The following is a 21,186-nucleotide window of genomic DNA, read 5'->3' on the forward strand; positions in this document are numbered from 1 at the left end:
GTCTTCGGAACTAGTATGTTACAATGCTGAGAACTATATTCTGCACTCAGTATCTTCCCCTTTGCTCTCTCTTACGTTTGACTTGATTGTATTTATGTATTATATTATCTGAACAGTTTGGAAAGCATGCGAAACAAAGGTATTTACTGTACCTTGGTACACATGGCAATGATAAACCTAGATCTAAATCTAGAATATAGTTAAGACCTAAGATAGAGCTAAAATGCTGGAGAAACTCAGCGGGTCAGGCAGCATCTCTGGAGAAAAGAAATAGATGACGTTTCTGGTCGAGACCCTTCATCAGACTGAGGGAATTGTGAAGATCTGTTGTCTGTGGTTGAAGTATTCTGAGATTAATTTTAGCGTCATACCTTAAGTGCTAAGAGGAGTTCTCAGATGGCTCCGAGCCCATCAGATCATAGGTTTTCTACAAAAGAGATTTCTGAGAAATTTCAGTCATCACGACCAGCAGAGAGAGCACCTTTTCTGCCATAAAACTGGAAAATATTCTCCAAGTATCCTCCATTGTTTGCACACTCTTCTCCTCAAGTCAGAAAACAATGGATGTCATCTGAAGAAGGGTCTAGTCCAAACTCAAAACATTGCCTAACCATATCCTCCAGAGATGCTGCCTAACCCGTTGAGTTACTCCAGCACTGTGTCCTTCACAAAGTTCCAGTTTATTCTGTATTCAGTTTCTTCTGCATATTAAAACATTACCAAACAGTACTTTCAATTTGTGATAACGTGCGTACTAACCTAAATGTCAATAAGAGACAGCAGTGATGTTTACTGAAATGTATTTTTATCCTAATAATAAATTTCAGAGTTCCAAGATATGGAATGCTTTGTTTTTGTCCCATTGGAAATAAGCGCTGCTCGCAATCTCACCACTAGTTTTATAAGATTGACTGATAAACTTTTGGAGGGAGGAAGTATCCTTTTACATGGTCATGGTCATTAATTGCCAGAATGTGCGACTCCCTAAACAGGCAGTGATCTGAACCATAGCACTTCCTGAATTTCTCCACCTCCTCTCTTAACAACAATAGATTGACAAATGAGAGCTTCTCCGTTCTCTATCTTTCAGTCTGAAGGTTTAGAAACATAGAAAATAGGTGTAGGAGTCGGCCATTCGGCCCTTCGAACCTGCACCGCCATTCGATATGATCATGGCTGATCATCCAACTCAGTATCTCATCCCTGCCTTCTCTCCATACCCCCTGATCCCTTTAGCCACAAGGGCCACATCTAACTCCCTCTTAAATATAGCCAATGAACTGGCCTCAACTACCTTCTGTGGCAGAGAATTCCACAGATTCACCACTCTCTGTGTGAAAAATGATTTTCTCATCTCGGTCCTAAAAGACTTCCCTCTTATCCTTAAACTGTGACCCCTAGTTCTGGACTTCCCCAACATCGGAAATAATCTTCCTGCATCTAGCCTGTCCAACCCCTTAAGAATTTTGTAAGTTTCTATAAGATCCCCCCTCAATCTTCTGAATTCCAGCGTGTACAAGCCGAGTCTATCCAGTCTTTCTTTATATGAAAGTCCTGCCATCCCAGGAATCAGTCTGGTGAACCTTCTCTGTACTCCCTCTATGGCAAGAATGTCTTTCCTCAGATTAGGAGACCAAAACTGTACGCAATATTCCAGGTGTGGTCTCACCAAGACCCTGTACAACTGCAGTAGAACCTCCCTACTCTTATACTCAAATCCTTTTGCTATGAATGCTGACATACCATTTGCTTTCTTCACTGCCTGGTGCACCTGCATGCCTACTTTCAATGACTGGTGTACCATGACACCCAGGTCTCATTGCATCTCCCCTTTTCTTAATCGGCCACCATTCAGATATAAGTCTACTTTCCTGTTTTTGCCACCAAAGTGGATAACCTCACATTTATCCACATTATACTGCATCTGCCATGCATTTGCCCACTCACCCAACCTATCCAAGTCACCTTGCAGCCTTCTAGCATCCTCTTCACAGCTAACACTGCCCCCCAGCTTCGTGTCATCCGCAAACTTGGAGATGTTGCATTCAATTCCCTCATCCAGATCATTAATATATATTGTAAATAGCTGGGGTCCCAGCACTGAGCCTTGCGGTACCCCACTAGTCACTGCCTGCCATTCTGAAAAGGACCCGTTTACTCCCACTCTTTGCATCTGATCTGAAACATCACCTATTCCTTTTCTCCACAGATGCTGCCTGACATGCTGAGCTACTCCACCATTTTGTGTCCATCCAGCTTCTCATTTAAGTTAGTTTAGTTTTGTTGATTGTTTTGTTCCACGGAGCACATTTTACGCACAGATCTTCAAATCATGACACTACTTGCAACAAAACTAGTTTATCCAAAATTGTAAAGGTTATAAAATAAAGTAGCAGAATCTGTTTTGTAACCAGGAGTTTCTAGATATGACAGCTCACAGGCAACTTTGTCGGATGTGAGATGTGGTTGGTGCAAAGTGATACATAGCTCATTTGTGCAAGTCTTCATCACATATCCTGCATCTCAACTTGGTGAAAGATGCATTTTTGTCTGCCCAAAATTTGCTAGTCTTCCAGAATGAGGAGATGTCTGTAAGCGAGGGTGCAGGAATACATGCTGATAGACGCACTGAAACTTGGTGCAGCCAAGGGCTTTGTGGGGAAGGATCACAGACTAAGGGTCATGCTACCACTTGGCACCAAGCGACTAGGTCCTGTTGGATGCCCTTTCAAACACTTCATGAGTGCATTGCCTATGGATGAAACTAGAGTGCCATTGACACTTTGTTAGAGAATGTTTTGATTTGATGACAATGACAAGACATTGGTTGAATTACAAGAAAACATGTACTGATTGTATTTCCCCACCAACTAGACCTACTAACGTTACCCATTCCTTTTCTCCAGAGATGTTGTCTGACCCGCTGAGTTACTCTAGCTTTTTGTGTCTATCTGCCATCTACCTCATTGGAGACCCCCCGGACTATCTTTAATCGATCAGTACTGGAGTATATCTTGCACTAAATGTTATTCCCTTTATCCTGTATCTGTACAACATGGCTTGCTTGATTGTAATCATGTATAGTCTTTCTACTGACTGGATAGCATGCGACAAAAAAGGTTTTCATTGTACCTCAGTACATGTGAAAATAATAAACTAAACTAACTGAACAAAGCCTAATTTTGAAATTAAAAATAAAATCAGTATCTACCACAGAAAGTTTAATTAATGAGGTAAATTCACTCAACTGGTGTAACCCAGCCTCAGGAAATACCATTGAAAGCACCTTTTGCTCATTTTCCAATGTTGACCCTATCACAATATGATCTGGATTTGTTAGTCCTACTGAATAAAAAAGTATCGTTGGGCTAGTTTTAAGCTGGTGAGAGTTTGGCTATTCTAAACTTGTTGTCATCTGCATAAAAAAAGATGAAAACCAGAAATGATTGCAGTCCAGATCAATGCAGAAGTTTTAACTTATTGGAATATACTTAGCAAGCCTGCACTTACCAAGTGTAAATTTCTATCTCAAATTCAAATTCTATTTCAAAGACAATTTTCTATCTCACCTGTATCACTTGCCAGGCTTTGTCCTGCCCCCAACTCTTTTCCAGATTTCTCCCCATTGCTATAATCAGTCTGAAGAAGAGTCCCAATCCAAAACATCGACTATCCATATCCTAATGTCAGACGCGGTCTGACCCATTGCGTTACTCCACCACACTGTGTTTTACGGGATTTTCTATCTACATGTATGTGCAGTCAAAGATTGGCTAAAGCAAAGAGAGAATTTCCAAATGTTTTAGAGAAGGTTGAAAATGATGGATTTAGTTAGAGTTGTCATTCATTCAGCAATTAAACCACCCCTGCTATATCATAGGATAGGATAGCCTCAGGGTTTACCAATAATCTTGTGCTGCAGATACAGCACAAGACTGGAGAATCTAGATGGGAACCTTATTTATTGCACATACGTAGTATTGCCTTCAATGTCTTCACATGAACTATAAACCGAGACAGCTGGTTGGCCAAGGCCATAGATAAGCCTCGTGGTAGCTTAACGCTGACTTTAATTTGATCTCAGACATGTTTCAGCTGCGTTAAACCTAGTTATTCCGAAGGTCGTGACAGAGATCAAAAACATTTCTGCCTCATTTCGTTCTTGTACTACATGCTTTCCACAATGTAAAGTCTTTGCAGCAGGCAGTTATTTTCCTTTTTTGGCAACTCTTCTCCCTTTAATATTGGACATGTGATCCTCCAGCTCTCCCACACAAATTGCTGGGCTTACTTCTTGTTAGCAGGGATATCACTGGGAGCCTGCCCCTCTCTGTTTTAACTGCATTGACCAAGATAACTAATGCTTAGTGGCTCCGGCAGTCCTGCCCTTTGTGTAAATGATAACCAGCACCACTGGAATATTTAGCCATTTATGATATTAAATACAATAACAGATGGCACTACTGTGGCTTGAGCAGTAACACAGAGGGACCTGCAGATTCAAACCCATCTCCACTCGCTTTCCAATTCAAGACCTCATGATTAAGGAGGTGCCTAGTAAAGGTTGCGATGTTTCTCCACACAAGAGAGGGAATCAGAACAGAAACGCATTCATGCTGCATTTCCAGCTGCTCTCTACAGGAGAGCACTGTCTGCTACAGTGGCAGCAACCCAGAGGCTGGCTGTGTGGTGGCCCACCAGACACTGTCTGCAACGCCAAATGACTGATGAAAGAAAAGGAGAAAAATGCACCTAGAGAAAAAGGCTCCACGAAAGCAAATAATAAAGCACGTCCGGGCACCTGGATTGTTTTCCCGAGAATTGGCAACAGATACTGGAGAAATTGCTGAAGGCTCATGAACAAAGCCATGAAATGAATAGGGTGGTCAGAGAGGTCTTTGTGGAACAATTGACAAGGAAACAAAAATAACATTTGTCCGAATACAATGATTTTGTTCAGTGTCTGAGGAACATTGAATCCAGCTTCAATCTCCTCACATAGCGCCAGATATTCGGGCTTCAGACAAAGTCCAGAGCAAGGCAGGTGGACCAATTCTTGCTACAAAGCATCATCATTAAGATGGAGGTACAAGGAACTGCAGATGCTGGAATCATGCGTAGAACACATAGTGCTGGAGTATCTCAACAAGTCAAGCAACATCTCTGAAGGACCTGGATGGGCAATATTTTGGGTCGGGACCGTTCTTCAGACAGGGTGATTTAATCAGGATTTATAAGATAATTTATAGCAAACTAAAGGGCCTGTCCCACGAGCATGCAACGCCATGCGGCAAGCGCGACCTAAAGGGCCTGTCCCACGAGCATGCAACTCCATGCGGCAAGCGCGACCTAAAGGGCCTGTCCCACGAGCATGCGACTGCATGCGGCAAGCGCGACCAAACCAGAGGCGGGGGCTGTGCGGAGGTCGAGTGAGTGACATGAAGTTCGAGCGAAGTCCGCGGCGTCGAGGCGGCTGCGGGCCGGCAGGCCGTTGCCGCGCGGAATTTTTGAACACGGTCAGTTTTTCGGAGCCCCGCGCGATGTCGGGACCAGCTCCGCACAACTCCATACAGCTCCGGCGATCGAAGTGGGACCGGCCCCTCGAGGCCGTACGGCGCAAGCGACCACGTTAAATCGCGCTTGTTGCATGGAGTCGCATGCTCGTGAGACAGGCCCATTTTGGTCGCGCTTGCCGAATGGAGTCGCATGCTCGTGGGACAGGCCCTTTAGGTCACGCTTGTCGCATGGAGTCGCATGCTCGTGGGACAGGCCCTTTAGGTCACGCTTGCCGAATGGAGTCGCATGCTCGTGGGACAGGCCCTTTAGGTCACGCTTGTCGCATGGAGTCGCATGCTCGTGGGACAGGCCCATTTTGGTCGCGCTTGTTGCATGGAGTCACATGCTCGTGGGACAGGCCCTTAAGGCCATCGCAGGGCACATCTGGGAGAGGAGCTGGTCTCCCCTCAATGACCCTGTGTGTAGTGGATACCAATTTGCTGAATTCTTTCAAGCCACTACTGGATACATTTCCAGCTTGACTGGAACTCAGTTTGCACAAAAGGTAAAACAATCTGGGCCTGAGTGACTTAAAGGATTAGTTTCAACCAGTTATAACGTTAGAGGGACCACCACTCCCATCCATCACCCCTGAAACTCTCAATCAGATTGGGTTTTAATTGTGTGGGAAGGAGCTGTAGAATAGTTGGTGGTTTACACCAAAGATAGACACAAAATGCTGGAGTAACTCAGCGTGTCAGGCAGAATCTCTGGAGAGAAGGACAAGGTGACCTATCATCATTTATTCCTTTTCTCCAGAGATGCTGTCTGACCCGCTTACTTACTCCAGCCTTTTGTATCAATCTTGGGTTTTAATCACTTTTCCTCCACTCCCACTTTATCGTGGTTTCAAGCAGGTTGGATTATGTACGTACGTTATAAGCAAAATATTCCAGATCTGTGAAACAGGCCAATTAACCGGAGACTTTACCTGCCGTCATTGTTTGTATGTTTTCTTATTCTAAATATAATCATGATCATTGCTGGAATATGCTAGATGACATTGTAAAACAAAACTGTGGAGTCAAATCAATTTGATTTGTTTCTAAAACTGACTGCTTTGTGCGTCAGAAGCTTCATATACTGCCTGCAGACAACCTTGTATACTGATTGTTACTAGGAGCTACTTGTTTGTTGATTGCTCTGGTGCCTACATTCTCAACAGCAGCCTGGCAAGTTATCAGCTTCGTGGCTCCAGTGTATCACAACATTAACTATTTGGAAGGTACACAAAATTGCTGGGGAAACTCAGTGGGTGCAGCAGCATCTATGGAGCGAAGGAAATAGGCGACGTTTCGGGCCGAAACCCTTCTTCAGACTGATGGGGGGTTGGGGGGGGGGGAAGAAAGAAGGAAAAGGGGAGGAGGGGGAGGAGCCCGAGGGCGGGCGGATGGGAGGGTGGGAGGAGACAGCTAGAGGGTTAAGGAAGGGGAGGAGACAGCAAGGGCTAGCAAAATTGGGAGAATTCAATGTTAATGCCATATGTATGCAAGGTCCCCAGACGGAATATGAGGTGCTGTTCCTCCAATTTCCGCTGTTGCTCACTCTGGCAATGGAGGAGACCCAGGACAGAGAGGTCGGATTGGGAATGGGAGGGGGAGTTGAAGTGCTGAGCCACCGGGAGTTCAGGTAGGTTATTGCGGACTGAGCGGAGGTGTTGGAATGTGTTTTTGCAGAAACATCTCGATTTATAATAAACATAATAAACATGTTAAAGCTCATCCTAATAGCTATGGAGAATAGATTGTTTTTGAAAAGTTTAATCTCATCCAGGTGAGCAGTATTAGGGCTGTAGTATAATAACCCCTTAGTTCATGCATCATTTACTACAAGCAAGCACTCCTAGATTACCGAAGATAGACACAAAGAGCTGGAGTAACTCAGGGGGGCAGGCAGCATCTCTGGAAAGAAGGAATGGGTGACGTTTCGGGTCGAGACACTCCTAGATTACCTATGGCGCAAGGTGAAGGCTTTTCAAATGTACTTTAAGAGAGCACATTCACTCCAACCTGTGGCATTTTTCCTATTTTCCATTTCAGACACAGGGACAAATCAGTGGCAGGTCCTTGCCACAGGAAGCAAAGTTTTGACTGCCTAAACTCAGTCAATGCAGGAAAACCTCACAGACACATTGAACTCGCTGGTCTGGACTGGACTTCAACTTAGTTCCCCCAAGGAGAACAAGCCGTATCTATAGGAAGGAAACACAGATGCTGGTTTACATCAAAGATGGACATGGTTCTGTACCTTCTCGTGCCTCTAGTTTCCCTCTCCCCTGACTCTCAGTCTGAAGTAGGGTCTCGACCCAAAATGTCACCTGTTCCCTTTCCCCAGAGATGCTGCCTGACCCGCTGATTGCTGCAGCATTTTGTGTCTATCCTTTATGCAGAAGCTATACCCAACTCCTCCCAGACATGTGATATACAAAATAAAAAGATTGTACCCAGTACTTGACAAATTGTGGTTGTGGTTACGATTTAAGGTGATGTGCAAAAGATTTAATAGGAATCTGAGGGGTAACATTTTCACACAAAGGGTGGTGGGTGAATGGAATAGGCTGCCAGAGGAGGTAGTTGAGGCAGGGACCATCCTAACATTTAAGCAACAGTTAGACAGGTAAATGGATAGGACAGGTTTGGAGGGAATGCTGGCAGGGACGACTAGTGTAGATGGGACATGTTGGCCGGTGTGGGCAGGTTGGGCCAAAGGGTCTGTTTCCACACTATCACTCTATGACTAGTGCGGAACTGCAAGGAAATGTGGCAAAAGGGATTTAAATACACCTACCGCATTGTTCTTCATCACTAGAATCAGCACAGTCTGGTTTACCATCACACCTCTTTGATATCAAGAGACATCCGCCTGAATTGCACTTGAAATGACTCGGGGAGCATTCTGTCAAGAGAATATTGCATCAGGTGACAATACTTAAACGTAGAATGCCTGAAAGACCTGATGTGCAGGCTGGCAGACTACCCATCATAAATAATATCACTACTTATTCAATCACTGGAAGATAACGAACATGGGAAGCATATAATTGAATGGCAAAGTATTAATACTAACTTTTTTCAAATGTTAAGTCACATTATTGACCTAAGTCAGTCCTGGATTTGTCTGAGGCTGTAAGGTACAAGTTCACTTAACAATTTCATTTACAGAATGTCAGAATTAATATATTGTCTGAAAAGATGTCTAGATTGCATCAAAACCTCTGCAACATAAAAACCATTGGCATGGTTTTTAGTTTAGCTCAGAGCCCCTTCAAGCAGAAATATGACAGGTTGTTGCAGAAAGTAGCCAGGCAGATTTCTGGAAGTTATTTCAAGCCATTCTGACAACTAATCCAAGAGAAGAAACTTATTTGTATAATTTTTAAGAGGCTGGTGAATAGTCAACTTCTCCCACCAGTTACTGCGCGAGTATTAAAAATCTGGGGGTGACACAGTGGCGCAGCTGGTAGTGCTGCTGCCTCACAGGGCCAGAGACACAGATTTGAACCCGACAGGTGAATGTCTGTGTGGAGTTTGCCCATTCCCCCCGTGGCCGTGTGGCTTTCATCCAGGTGCTCCAGTTTCCTCCCACATCCCAAATACGTGCGGATTTGTAGGTTCATTGCATCTGTAAATTGCCTATAATGGTTAGGGAGTGGATGAGAAGGTGGGATTACATAGTTCTAGTTGAATGGGTTGGTTGGCATGGACTCGGTGGGCCAAAGTGTCTATTCCCATGCTGTATTGCTAAAAATGGGGGGGAAAAAATCACATAACATCCCTTGCCTCCATCTCTAGATCAGGCCATTTGTTGTGGAAACCATATTTCATGCTTATGCGGCTGCCATGCTCACTGTTGCAAGAGCCTGGAACAGAACAAACCTCCTTGCCGCACACCTCCCACTCTCTCCAAGGCCTTCAAACACACACTTGACAAATGCGACCTTAACTTAAATCATGTTAAGCAGAATGAACAGAAGGTTATCGGTGCATTTTATAAACACAAGTGTTCTCAATGCTGATGCAGTCCATTGTGCAAAATCCCAAACTTCATTCATAGTGAATGGATGGCCCCAACTGAGTGAGGTCGAGGTATCCTGGGTGACCTAGACACCAATTCATCACCAGTGGAAACTTTGACCTCTTGATGAAATGCAAGATGATGGGAGAATTCAATTCTCATTTTTTATTACTTGGGCAGTAGTTGTTGGAGTAGTTCTCTGCCCAGCCATAGAACCTGAATGATTTTCATTCAATTTGAAATCAATTTGTTTCTGCATGCAGCAGAGAAGGAAGAAGCAGGGCATCAAAGCAATTAGATGATGACAATTGAGGAACAGAGAGGTTAAAAAAAAGCCCAATAGAGAGAGATTCTGAGGTATGCCATTGGTATCCCAAGGAAATCTAAACAGTTTGTTTTCTCTAGAATGCTGGAGGTTGAAGGGAGTCCTGATGGAAGTTTCCAAAATGATGAGATGCATAGATCGAGTATATAGTCAGAATCGTTATCCCAGGTTGGTAATGTCAAAGACTTGAGGGCACAGCACAGCATAGTGGGAAGGACAGTTTAAAGAAGATGCACAGGGTAAATTATTTGCACAGAGGGTGGTGAGTGCTTATAATGAGGTGGTGGAGAAGGCAGATATGATCGCAGCATTATAAGAGGCTTTTAGATATGCACATGAATGCCTAGGGAATGGAAGGATATGAATCATATACAGGAAAAGGAGATTAGTTTATCTTGGCATTGTGTTCGGCACAGGTAGGCCGAATGGGTTGTTCCTGTGCTATGCTGTTCTATGTTCTATGTTCATCTCAAGAAGAACCAGCTATTTTTCAGAAAGATGATTTACAGTTTGCAATTAAGATTAAGATAATTATAATATAACTTCAACTTCATGAGCATCTCGAAAGCTTACAGGGTCAAAACTAACCTTCCACATTCTCATCAGGCAGTAGGCATGTCTGGTTGTCAGAGTTTTCCTTTGGGAACTGGCTGCATTCCATGTCCTCTGGCCACAATTGTCCAATTATGTCCAGCAATATCTCACAGTGCTCCTTAGAGTCTTCACACAGTGATCTCAGAGGAAAAAGAAAAGAAAAGTAGTACACTTTAATTTGAATGTTTTTAAAAAGGTTAGCTAAATGAGTAAATACTAAGTCAGTACAATTTCCCTATCAAACAGCACGGAAACAGGCCCTTTGGCCCAACTTATCCATGCAAACCAAGATACCCCATCTAAACTAGTGCCATTTTTCTGCATTGGCCCATATTCCTCTCAACCTTTCCTATCCACGAACCTGCCAAAATATATTTTAAATGATGTTCTCAAAGGGATTGTACAGGCTAGATGCAGGAAATGTTTTCCCAATGTTGGAGGAATCCAGAACCAGGGGTTACAGTTTAAGAACAAGGGGTAGGGCATTTAGGACTGATATAGATATGACTGATATGACTGGAGGAAAAACGTTTTCACCCAGAGAGTTGTGAATCTGTGGAATTCTCTGCCACAGAAGGCAGTGGATGCCAATTCACTGGATGTTTTCAAGAGAGAGTTAGATATTGTTCTTAGGGCTAACGGAATCAATGGATATGGGGAGAAAGCAGGAACGGGGCACTGATTTTGGATGATCAGCCATGATCATATTGAATGGAGGTGTTGGCTCAAAGGGCCGAGTGACCTACTCCTGCACCTATTTTCCATGTTTCTATGTTGCTATACTTGCCTCAACTACGTAATCTGGCAGCTAGTTCTATATACCCACCACTCTCTGCATGAGAAGTTGCCCCTTTGGTTCCTATTAAATCTTTCCTCTCTTACAAACCTCTAGTACTTGATTCCCCTACCCCTGGAAAAAGACTGTGTGTTCACCCTATTAATTCCCCTCATTATATTATACACCTTTATAAGATCACCACAGCTGCCTGCATTCCAAGTGGTAAAGTCCTAGCATTCCCAAACTCTCAAATTAGCTCGTCTTAGCAACAACCTCGAAATTTACTCTACAAACATTCCAAAGTTGATAACTAATGATGTTAACCATGAATAATTGGAATAATGGGATTCCTGATGAAAATGGTGACAAACATTATGTGCAAAGCACATGATTTTTTTTAAATGCATGAATTACATTTTTAAATTAAAAATGTTTTAATCTCCCTACGTAAATGTGTGCACCTCCAGTTTGCAGATCTTTAATTACCACAAAGACAGCATTGGATTGCAATGAGGGAAAGAACCAAAAATCAGGTGAAATTTATAATAACAAAAAACATATAAAGTCTGCAGTTTATGCTAACTTCTGTGTCATATTAAATGAAAGATAGGAAAGGTTTAGAAGGATAAGGGCCAATGGGTTGAGCTTAGATGGGGCACCTTGGTCGGCATGCTGTATGACTCTAGATTCTATGATCGTATCCAAACAGTATGGCTAATCATACTAGATATTTTCTGATAAGTACATTTGAAATAGACACTCTATATAGTACCTGCAAGGGGGCACACGTTGATTAGTTGCTTGGTCACACTTTGGCACAAGGATAGTACAAGCAAAGAACATGAGGTACTTGTAACAGCCAGTCTGAACAAAGCTCGGAAAGAAAAAAACCTCCCAGCTTATTGATGCTGCCTTCTGATTTTGGTGCCCCAGATAGTTAGGATAAATGGTGGTGTTGTATGGCTGATTCATACAGAGCTCAAGAGTTATAGGCTCACATTTACCTGTAAGAGTGAAAAACATTTAATTGGATTTTCATTCAGGATACTCGCTTTTTAAAATGCTGGTTAACAATGTGAGAATATAAAAAGTAGACATGACAGGGCATCTTATCGTTACAAAGATTAGAATCATATCATTTAATCGGTAAAATGAAATCTGGTTTTGCAGATTTATTTGAACATGAAAGGTGCAATCCCAGCTGTAATTACATTGGCAGAATAAGCGAGGATTTAATTAGCAGGACCGATAGGTACAAGTTAAACAACAATGTACACCCTGGTGGATGTGGGATAACATTACAAGACCTGCAGTTGAGAACTTGTGCCTCCATACAAGAATATAGTCGGACATAAAGGCAAGACTTATTTCCATTGTCAGCATCAGTAGAGAAATACCACAACTGCAAGACCAGCAGAGAAAGGGGGTCTACAGAAGAGCTGAATATGCATGGCTCAAAACTGACTACCCTGCATCAACTACTCTCATCTGTACACCAGCCGCTCAGTGCTAATGGATTGGGTCTGTACATTGGGCAAGGAATCTCAATGTGTGATTAACAATGCCATGCCATGTACAGTCAGAGAAAGACTGAACAGCGCCCAGTAAAGTTGATGGGCCCTTCTGCCTCCTGCAGGTGCACGATCAATCAAAATAACTAAATGTCTACTTGGCCCCAGGGGATGGGCGGGTGTGGCTCCAGAACTCACCGGCGAGTTTACAAATTTACTTGTATTCCTGTTTAAATGCTAAATGAACCACTGCCATATTGTGCATCTTCGGGGTTATTTAATCGAACAAGTACTCATCCAACTTACTGCAGTCCATTCCAGTGTTGTGAGGTGCACAGCTCGAGTTTCCATTGCATTCATCAACACAAGATGATTGAGCACACGGTAAATCCCCTTCCTTACATGATCTCTGATCTGCAGGAGCAAACAGAAAGCACATATGGGATGATTTTCTTAAAATTCTTCTTCTTCTTCTCAAAGTCCAAATACATCCTCTGTCAGGTGATCAAGTGGATGCAGCCCATTCTTGGCTCGTGCTCTCGTTTGTATCCGAACGTCTCAGTGCCAATAACTGACCACCTGTACTTTGGGCCAAGATGTTGACCCTTATCTCCACATGTGCATAAAAATGCCATGTATTGTGCAATCAGAGAAAGAACAGTGCTTGGTACAGTCAAAAACAGACAGCGCTGGAGTAACTCAGCGGGTTGGTGCTGAACATAATGCCAGTGTCAGTGCTGAGCACAATGCCTAGATAATCTGGCCTGCCTGCACATGGTCCCTGCCCCTCCATTCTCTGCATAACTAGTGCACCCTAATATCACAGCCTATCTACCTGAGATGGTCCCAAATATTCCCACTCTTTGCCATCTGATAACTAATTCTCAGTCCATGTCAGTAAATTCTCCCCAACTTTGTTGACCAACCTGTGGGCATCACAGTGGCACAGCGGTAGAGCTGCTGCCTTACAGTGCCCGGGACCCAGGTTCGATCCCAACTAAGAGTGCTGTCTGTTTTACATTTTCCCTGTGACCACGTGGGTCTTCTCCAGGTGCTCCGGTTCCTCCCACATTTCAAAGACCTAAGGTTTGTAGATTAATTGGTTTCTGTGAATTGCCCCTAGTGTGCAGGATGTGAAGATGGGGAAACAGAACTTGTGTACAGGTAATCATTATGTTTCAGAAAGAACTGCAGGTGCTGGAAAAATCAAAGGAAAACAAAAATGCTGGAGAAACTCATCGGGTGAGGCAGCATCTATGGAGAGAAGGAATAGGTGATGTTTCGGGTCGAGAGCCTTCTTCAGACTGATGTCTGGGGGGGGCGGGGGGGGGGGGGGGGGGGGAAGAAAGGAAGATTTCACATTTCCAGTTATAATGAAAAGGTCTTATTCTGAAACATCACTTTGTTTCTCTCCTCAAGGATACTATTTGACCTGTAGTTTGCTTCCATCATTAACTATCTTTCTTTTAGATTTCCAACATTAACATTTTCTGTCCTGATCGTTATGAACATAAATCGAGTCAGTTTGCATTTTATTATTTAGTAGCGATGCTTAATACAAACATTAACTGTGGCTTAATCCACTTTACAAGCATGCAGAAGAATATTAACCACAGTCCATCAGAGCAAATTAAATTCTTGACATTCAGACAAATTGCTATTTCCCTCCAACCACCTTCGTCCTTCTTTCTGATTATTCTCGGTTTGATTTAGAATCAATTACATACCACTGCAGATTTATTTAATTTGTTGGAATGAATTTCCAGTTTATTGAATGATTATGGTGTAGAAATTCCAGCATTATGATCTGTTTCCCCCCATTTATTACCAACCATGAGATTTTGAACAGTTCAGCTCATCACTCCAGTCTTCACAGTCATTTTCACCATCACACTGGTAAATGCTTGGAATACATCGGGTATTATTGCATTCCATCAGTCCCTGACTCTTGCAAGCTGCAAAATAATTGTAGTTGTCTTAGAACATTAAAATATGTTACATTGAAGCTACCATTAAAAATACTTAAAGAGACTTTGTTCCAATGTGATGTAAAGTGAGAGGTTAATTCTTGAACAAATTTCAAAGAAGTGCCTCACCAATGAACAAGTGATGCATGAAGTGCACACGGCATTGAGAGAAATCCCAGGATATTCACTGAAGATAAGATGTATGAGGATTAAAAGAATGATAGGACTTTGGGGAACTTTCACAGATCCTTGATGTGTGTGTAGCTGAAATGTGTTGCTTGTCTGGTTAGATCATTTCAAAGTGAAGTCAGAACTATTTATTAAAGGAACAAAGAATCCTAAGGAAATGGAAGTGATGCTTAACAACACTGGAAATAATTAGTACAATGCAAGGTGCATAAATCACCAAGCCCTGGAGACAGAAGATTTCATAAAGCCAAGGTATGCTTGACAAATTTAATGCAGCTTTTCGCAGAAGTAATTGATCGCAGGCCCCAAGTAAATTCAGTAGATATGGTTTATTTTAATTTTCAAAACAATTTTAGCACAATGTCTGAAAGGGTCGCTGGGGTAAAACAAAACCAGTCAAATGCAGTTGGACAGGAAATGGACAGGAAAGCAACAGTTTGGGTTCTTGGATTCTGCTCAGATTGAAGGAAAGTTAAAAATGAAGTAACCTGGAACTCAATGCTAGTATTTTTGCTACAAATATATCACTTAGGCATAGAGAACATAATATATCTGCTGAGCTTAGAATAAGCTGGAGTGTCAGATAATGCAGGACAGGCAGGTAGCAGAGTGGACATGTTGCAAATGCAAGTTGTGTGAATATCCAAGAGTACACTTTTTAAGAAAAATAAGAATGCAAGGTTATACTATAGTGCGTTCGGCCGAACGCACTATGGGAACTTCACTCACCCCTCTGCAGGAACTATACATCAGGAGGTGCAACTTCAGAGCCAATAAGATCATGGGAGACCCCTTTCACCCCTGCAACGGACTGTTCCAGCTGCTACGGTCAGGCAAACGCCTCCGTTGCCATGCTGTGAGAACGGAGAGGTTGAGAAGGAGTTTCTTCCCAGAGGCCATTAGGACTGTAAACTCCTATATCATCAGGGACTAACTTTACTGTACCACTCTACTGGGTTTTTTTAAATTGCTGTTTTGTTTCCCCCTTTTCTTTCCGCCCACAATATTTAATATGTAAAAGAATATGTGATTCTGTTCCATTCTGTTTGTAGTTTGTTTGTTTGTTTGTTTGTTTTTTGCACAAAGTCCGCGAGCATTGCCACTTTTAATTTCACTGCACATCTCGTATGTGTATGTGACGAATAAACTTGACTTGATTTGACTTGACTTGTAGCAACAATTAAAGTGTCTGTGAGCCTCACAGACAACCAGAGGTAGAAATACATAATTCACTTGCAGGTCATTAAAGATGTAATCCCAAGACCAACAATGATTTAATTTAAGTTTCATAAATGAGTGTACAGGAATAAGGTAATAGTAATACATTTACAAAGAACATTGAACATTGAGTATCATGTGCATTTCAAAACTAGGAGCAGGATTATGCATTTGGACTCCTGAGACTGCTTTATTATTTATGTTGATATTGGCTGATCTTCTACTTCGGTACCAATTTCCTGTCCCATATTACTCAATTTCCTTAACGTTTAGAAATCAAATAATGTCCATTTTGAACGCAATCAATCACTGTGGTAGCACAACCCTCGAGAATTCTGAAGAAACGCTACTCTTTGAATGAAGAAATTTACAGACATATAAACAAATGAATAGGAGCAGGGGTAGAAGTTGGAACTAGGTGACTGATAGGACTGTGAGGGATATAAAGGAGCCTTGTTACGATCACGGCTTTTCACTTCTCCTGCAGCACCTCTTTGCTGCCTCATTTCCCACCAGAATAGCCTAATCCTTACAGTGAGATGTGGCCTGATACCCCTTGGCCAATTCTCCTGCATCTCAGCAGATCAGACAGTATCGGTGGACGGAATGGATGGGTGATGTTTCAGGTCGGGACCCTTCCTCAGACCGATCAGTCTGAAGAAGGGTCCCAACGCAGGAGGTCACCTTTCCATTCCCTCCACAGATGCTGCCTGACCCGATGAGTTACTCCAACACTTTGTTTTGCTCAAGATTCCAGCATCTGTAGTTCCTTATGTCTCCATCCTCCTGCATCTACTGTGCTGAGCTATCTACGAATTTTATACGTTTCAAGGAGATGATCTCTTACAAAACTCAAGGGAAGAGTCCTGGCTTGCTCATGCTCTCCTCAAATGATAGACCTGCCATCTGAGGAAGCAGCTTGGTGATCCTTCACTGCACCCGCCCAGAGATTTCAGTAGCTTGTGGACAAGGACATTTTGGTACATTCGAACACTGGCATCCTCCATTCACTCACCATTCAAAGAGTCAGCATTTCTGGGGTTTTTCTCCCCAAATGTTTTAACATTGCACTCCATCAACAACAAGGTTGCCAACTCAGTCAGCTCAACTACTTCCTTTTGTGTGCCCTCGTTGCTAATCACACTCCTACTTAATCTTATGTTGTCAGCAAATGTTACATTTGTTCCATGTGTTGCATTTACATTCAGACAAATCATAAATAGAGATTGTGAATGGTTGTGGTCCAAAAACTGCTGTACCACACTCATGGCAACAAAAACCTGAGAAAGATCCAATTTAGTTCCCAGTCTTTATCTTTTAATCTGTCAATCCCCAGTTCCAAACACTGCAATCTAATTCACCAACTTCCTGTATGAAACTTATTAAAGACATCTGAAACTCCGGATGTATCACGCCCACTGGTTCCCCCTCATTTACTCGACCGTGACTGCATCATTCCCCTGGGTCCTCCAGTTTCGCCCTTCAACCTACAGAGTGAGTTCAGTTTGGTTTATTGTCACGTGTACCGTGGTTCAGTGAAATGCTTTTTGGTGCGTGCTATCGAGTCAGCGGAATGACAATACATGACAATCAATGTATTTACAGTGAATAGATACATCATAAGGGAATCACATTTAGTGCAAGGTAAAGCCAGCAAAGTACGATCAAGAATAGTCCGAGTGTCACCAAAGAGGTAGATAGTAGTTCAGCACTGCTCTCTGGTTGTGGTAGGATGATTCAGTTGCCTGTTAACAGCTGGGAAGAAACTGTGCCTGAATTTGGAGGTGTGCGTTTTCACACTTCTATGCTGATGGGAGAGGGGAGAAGAGGGAGGGGCCAGAGTGCAACTCGTCCTTGATTATGTTGCTGACCTTGCTGAGGCAGTGTGAGGTACAAATGGAATCAAGAGAAGGGAGGTTGGTTTGTGTGATGACCTGGGCTGCATGCACAATCTGCTGCAATTTCTTGTGGTCTTGGATGGAGCTGTTCCCAAACCAGTGGGGAATTGATTGGTCATTGTAAGCTGTCCTTAATACACAAGTAAATGGTAGAACCTATGGAGATGCAATGAGAATGTGGGGAGAATAAAATGGGATTAATGTAAATGTGTGCTTGATGGCTTGCACGTGATGGACTGGAGGACCAGTTTCCACAGCACATGAACCTAGCTCTTCCTAATCGTGGTAGTTATTTATTATTCAGTCCAATCTACGAGGTAACCAATTTAGTTTATTAATTGATACAGTACATCACCAAATTATTTTTACAATAATCTGTTTAAAATTGTCGTCTATTTACTTGTACCTTCTCATAAGAGTTGAAGGTAATAGGGAGACACTGCATGGAACCAGGCCATGGGGTACACGCTGACCATCAATAACCCATTCACACTATTCCAACTTTATTCTCCCCCACGCTGTCATCAATTCTATCCAGATTCTCCCAATCACTTACACACAAGGGGCAATTTACAGAGGCCAATTAACCTACCAATATGCATTTCTTTGGGATGTGGGGGGAGACTGGAGCATCCGGTGGAAACCCATGCAATCTCAGGGTGAATGTGAAAAATACACATAAACCAAGGTCAGGATTGAAGCTGGGTCTGTGGCATCGCGAGGCACCAGCCCTACCAACTGCAGCAGCTCCACCAGCTGCACAAATGTGTTGCCTCTGTAATAATCATATCAGGATTCTGTTTCTAACCCGGCATCGTTAATTTGTCAACACATACAATTAACATGTCCTATGCTAAGCTGAGATGATGTATAGTTTTCCATATTATGTACACATTTAGAACATGAATGTACTTTAACTGAATTAATAATGCTGCATGTAAATGTAGGAAGATACACTATTGGCGAGCGTTGCCTGCATACTTATTCTTTCCTATTTAACCTTTTAAAGTAAAAATGTTATATACACATCTTTCTTGAGAGACTTTGGGAATTTCAGATGCATTTCCCCTGAGCTGCAGTGTTTAAGGTGAGGTGGTAACTTACAACAGTTTGCCTCATCAGACATGTCCGTGCAGTCATGATCTCCATCACAAACCCAGGTCTTCGTGATACACCTACCATCCCCGCATCTGAAATGGAGCTCTGGGTTGCACTCTGTAGAGCAGCAAATAGTTCAAGTCAGTCAAGAAATTGTGACATGGGCAAGCGCAAATCGACTGTTAGGCAGAACTTCATTTGTTATCAAGCTACATTACCCAATCTGCACAATCTTGTTGAAGATCAAATCTTCCCAGCCTATAAATCTTATGTAAAGTTTTCCAAATTCAATGCCGTTTCTCTATCATTGTAATATTATTTCACTGTTCACTGAAGCACTGTTCCAAATATCAACACAGTGGCCGGTCTTCACTTGTGTGCCAAGTCAACAAGGGGCAGCAGGCTATTCGGCCATTGAAAGTACCCTGTTGCCGCCTAGCTAACCTGCAATTCCCAACATGACTTAGGGGATGCATTTCAGCTCAGTGGAAGAGAACTGTAACAATTCTGTGTCCTTTGCTGAGCTGTGGGCTGTTCGAAGTCAGCTAAGGGAGCTCTGGGAAAGCCAAACTTCCACTATATTCTCCCTTATCTTCAAGTTGCACGACATCAGTAAATCAGTCAAAATATCATCTAGCTCAGTAAATGTATGCAGAGGTATTTGATCTGTTTTCCTTGTGCTTGTATTTACCTCAATCCACCCATCATAGTCCCACATCCTTCCATGCTCTTCCTTTCCAAAACCCCTAAGAAAATGTCGCTAAGGTCCAAATATTATAAAGTAGGGAGACCTGGGTTGATTCCCCTAAAATCAAAATATCTATCAATGTCTACCTTGTGGTCACCCTTTACCACTGCTGACTCCAAGATCCCTCTGTACATCAATGCTGTTAATACCATGGTATACTCTCCCCTAACATTCAACCTCCCAAATTTAACATCTCACACTTGCTCGGATTAAACTCCATCTATCATTTTCCGCCCATTTCCGATCTATATCCCATTGTATCTTCTGACAGCGTTCCTTACTGTCTGCAACCCCTCCAAATTTGGTGACATCAGTAAACTTACTCACCAACCCATCCACATTTACGTCCAGGTCATTTATATATTTCTGTTTCCAAATTTAAGGTTATAGGTTATACTTACCACAGTTCATTTCATCGCTCAGATCCCCACAGTCATTGTAACCATCACATGTGCTGTTATAGTGGATGCATTTGCCAGTGCCACAATGAAACTGCCCCTCACTACAAGCTGCAATGGAAAATGAAAAGTTAGAGCCAGGGGATAAAATGGAAAAGCTGATGAAAAAAAAAAGGTCTGAAATTTGATGATGGTTTGATACTGTGAATCAGTATCGTGCTCACCGTGGCAGGCATTGTGTAGCAGCAAATTTGAAATTAGAATTGCTCACCAGATAAGAATTAGATTATATGTGGTGTCCAGGATCAGAGACTGAAGCAGATGCTAAAGTCATTCGTAAACACAAATAGAAGGTCTCATGTCCACAATGTACCCATAATAAAACAAAGCTAAACTTTAACATGTCACGTAGACAGAAGTGCTGGAGAAACTCAGCGGGTGCAGCAGCATCTATGGAGCGAAGGAAATATGCAACGTTTCAGGCCGAAACCCTTCTTCAGACTGATGTAGGGTGGGGGGAGGGGGGGGGGAGAAGAAAGGAAAAAGGAAGAGGAAGAGCCCAAGGGCTGAGGGAGAGCTGAGAAGGGGAGGAGACAGCAAGGGCTACCGGAAATTGGAGAATTCAATATTTATGCCGCTAGGGTGCAGACGGCTCAAGCGGAATATGAGGTGCTGCTCCTTGAATTTCCGATGGTGCTCACTCTGGCCATGGAGGAGGCCCAGGACATAGAGGTCGGATTCGGAATGGGAGGGGGAGTTGCTGAGCCACTGGAAGGTCAGGTTGGTTAAGGCGGAGGTGTTCCGCGAAACGATTGCCAAGCCTACACTTGGTCTTACCGATGTAGATCAGCTGACATCTAGAGCAGCGGATGCAATAGATGGGGTTGGAGGA

The 21,186-nt window shown here is 42.9% G+C and overlaps 1 protein-coding gene across 3 annotated transcripts in view; it reads right to left on the reverse strand.

The window, feature by feature from the left end:
- The window catches only part of corin (corin, serine peptidase), a 169,412-nt gene that overhangs the window by 39,682 nt on the left and 108,544 nt on the right, over positions 1-21,186 (reverse strand). For all 3 annotated transcript variants that reach the window (XM_033028134.1, XM_033028143.1, XM_033028152.1), the window contains exons 7-13: positions 20,298-20,405; positions 19,155-19,265; positions 14,611-14,733; positions 13,085-13,192; positions 12,040-12,271; positions 10,484-10,629; positions 8,344-8,451 (exon numbers count right to left, since the gene is read on the reverse strand). In XM_033028134.1, coding sequence (XP_032884025.1) covers positions 8,344-8,451; positions 10,484-10,629; positions 12,040-12,271; positions 13,085-13,192; positions 14,611-14,733; positions 19,155-19,265; positions 20,298-20,405 — 936 coding nt within the window. The remainder of the gene's footprint in view (positions 1-8,343; positions 8,452-10,483; positions 10,630-12,039; positions 12,272-13,084; positions 13,193-14,610; positions 14,734-19,154; positions 19,266-20,297; positions 20,406-21,186) is intronic.

The sequence above is a fragment of the Amblyraja radiata genome, chromosome 1, assembly GCF_010909765.2.
Source record: "Amblyraja radiata isolate CabotCenter1 chromosome 1, sAmbRad1.1.pri, whole genome shotgun sequence".
NCBI classification, from domain to species: Eukaryota; Metazoa; Chordata; class Chondrichthyes; order Rajiformes; family Rajidae; genus Amblyraja; species Amblyraja radiata.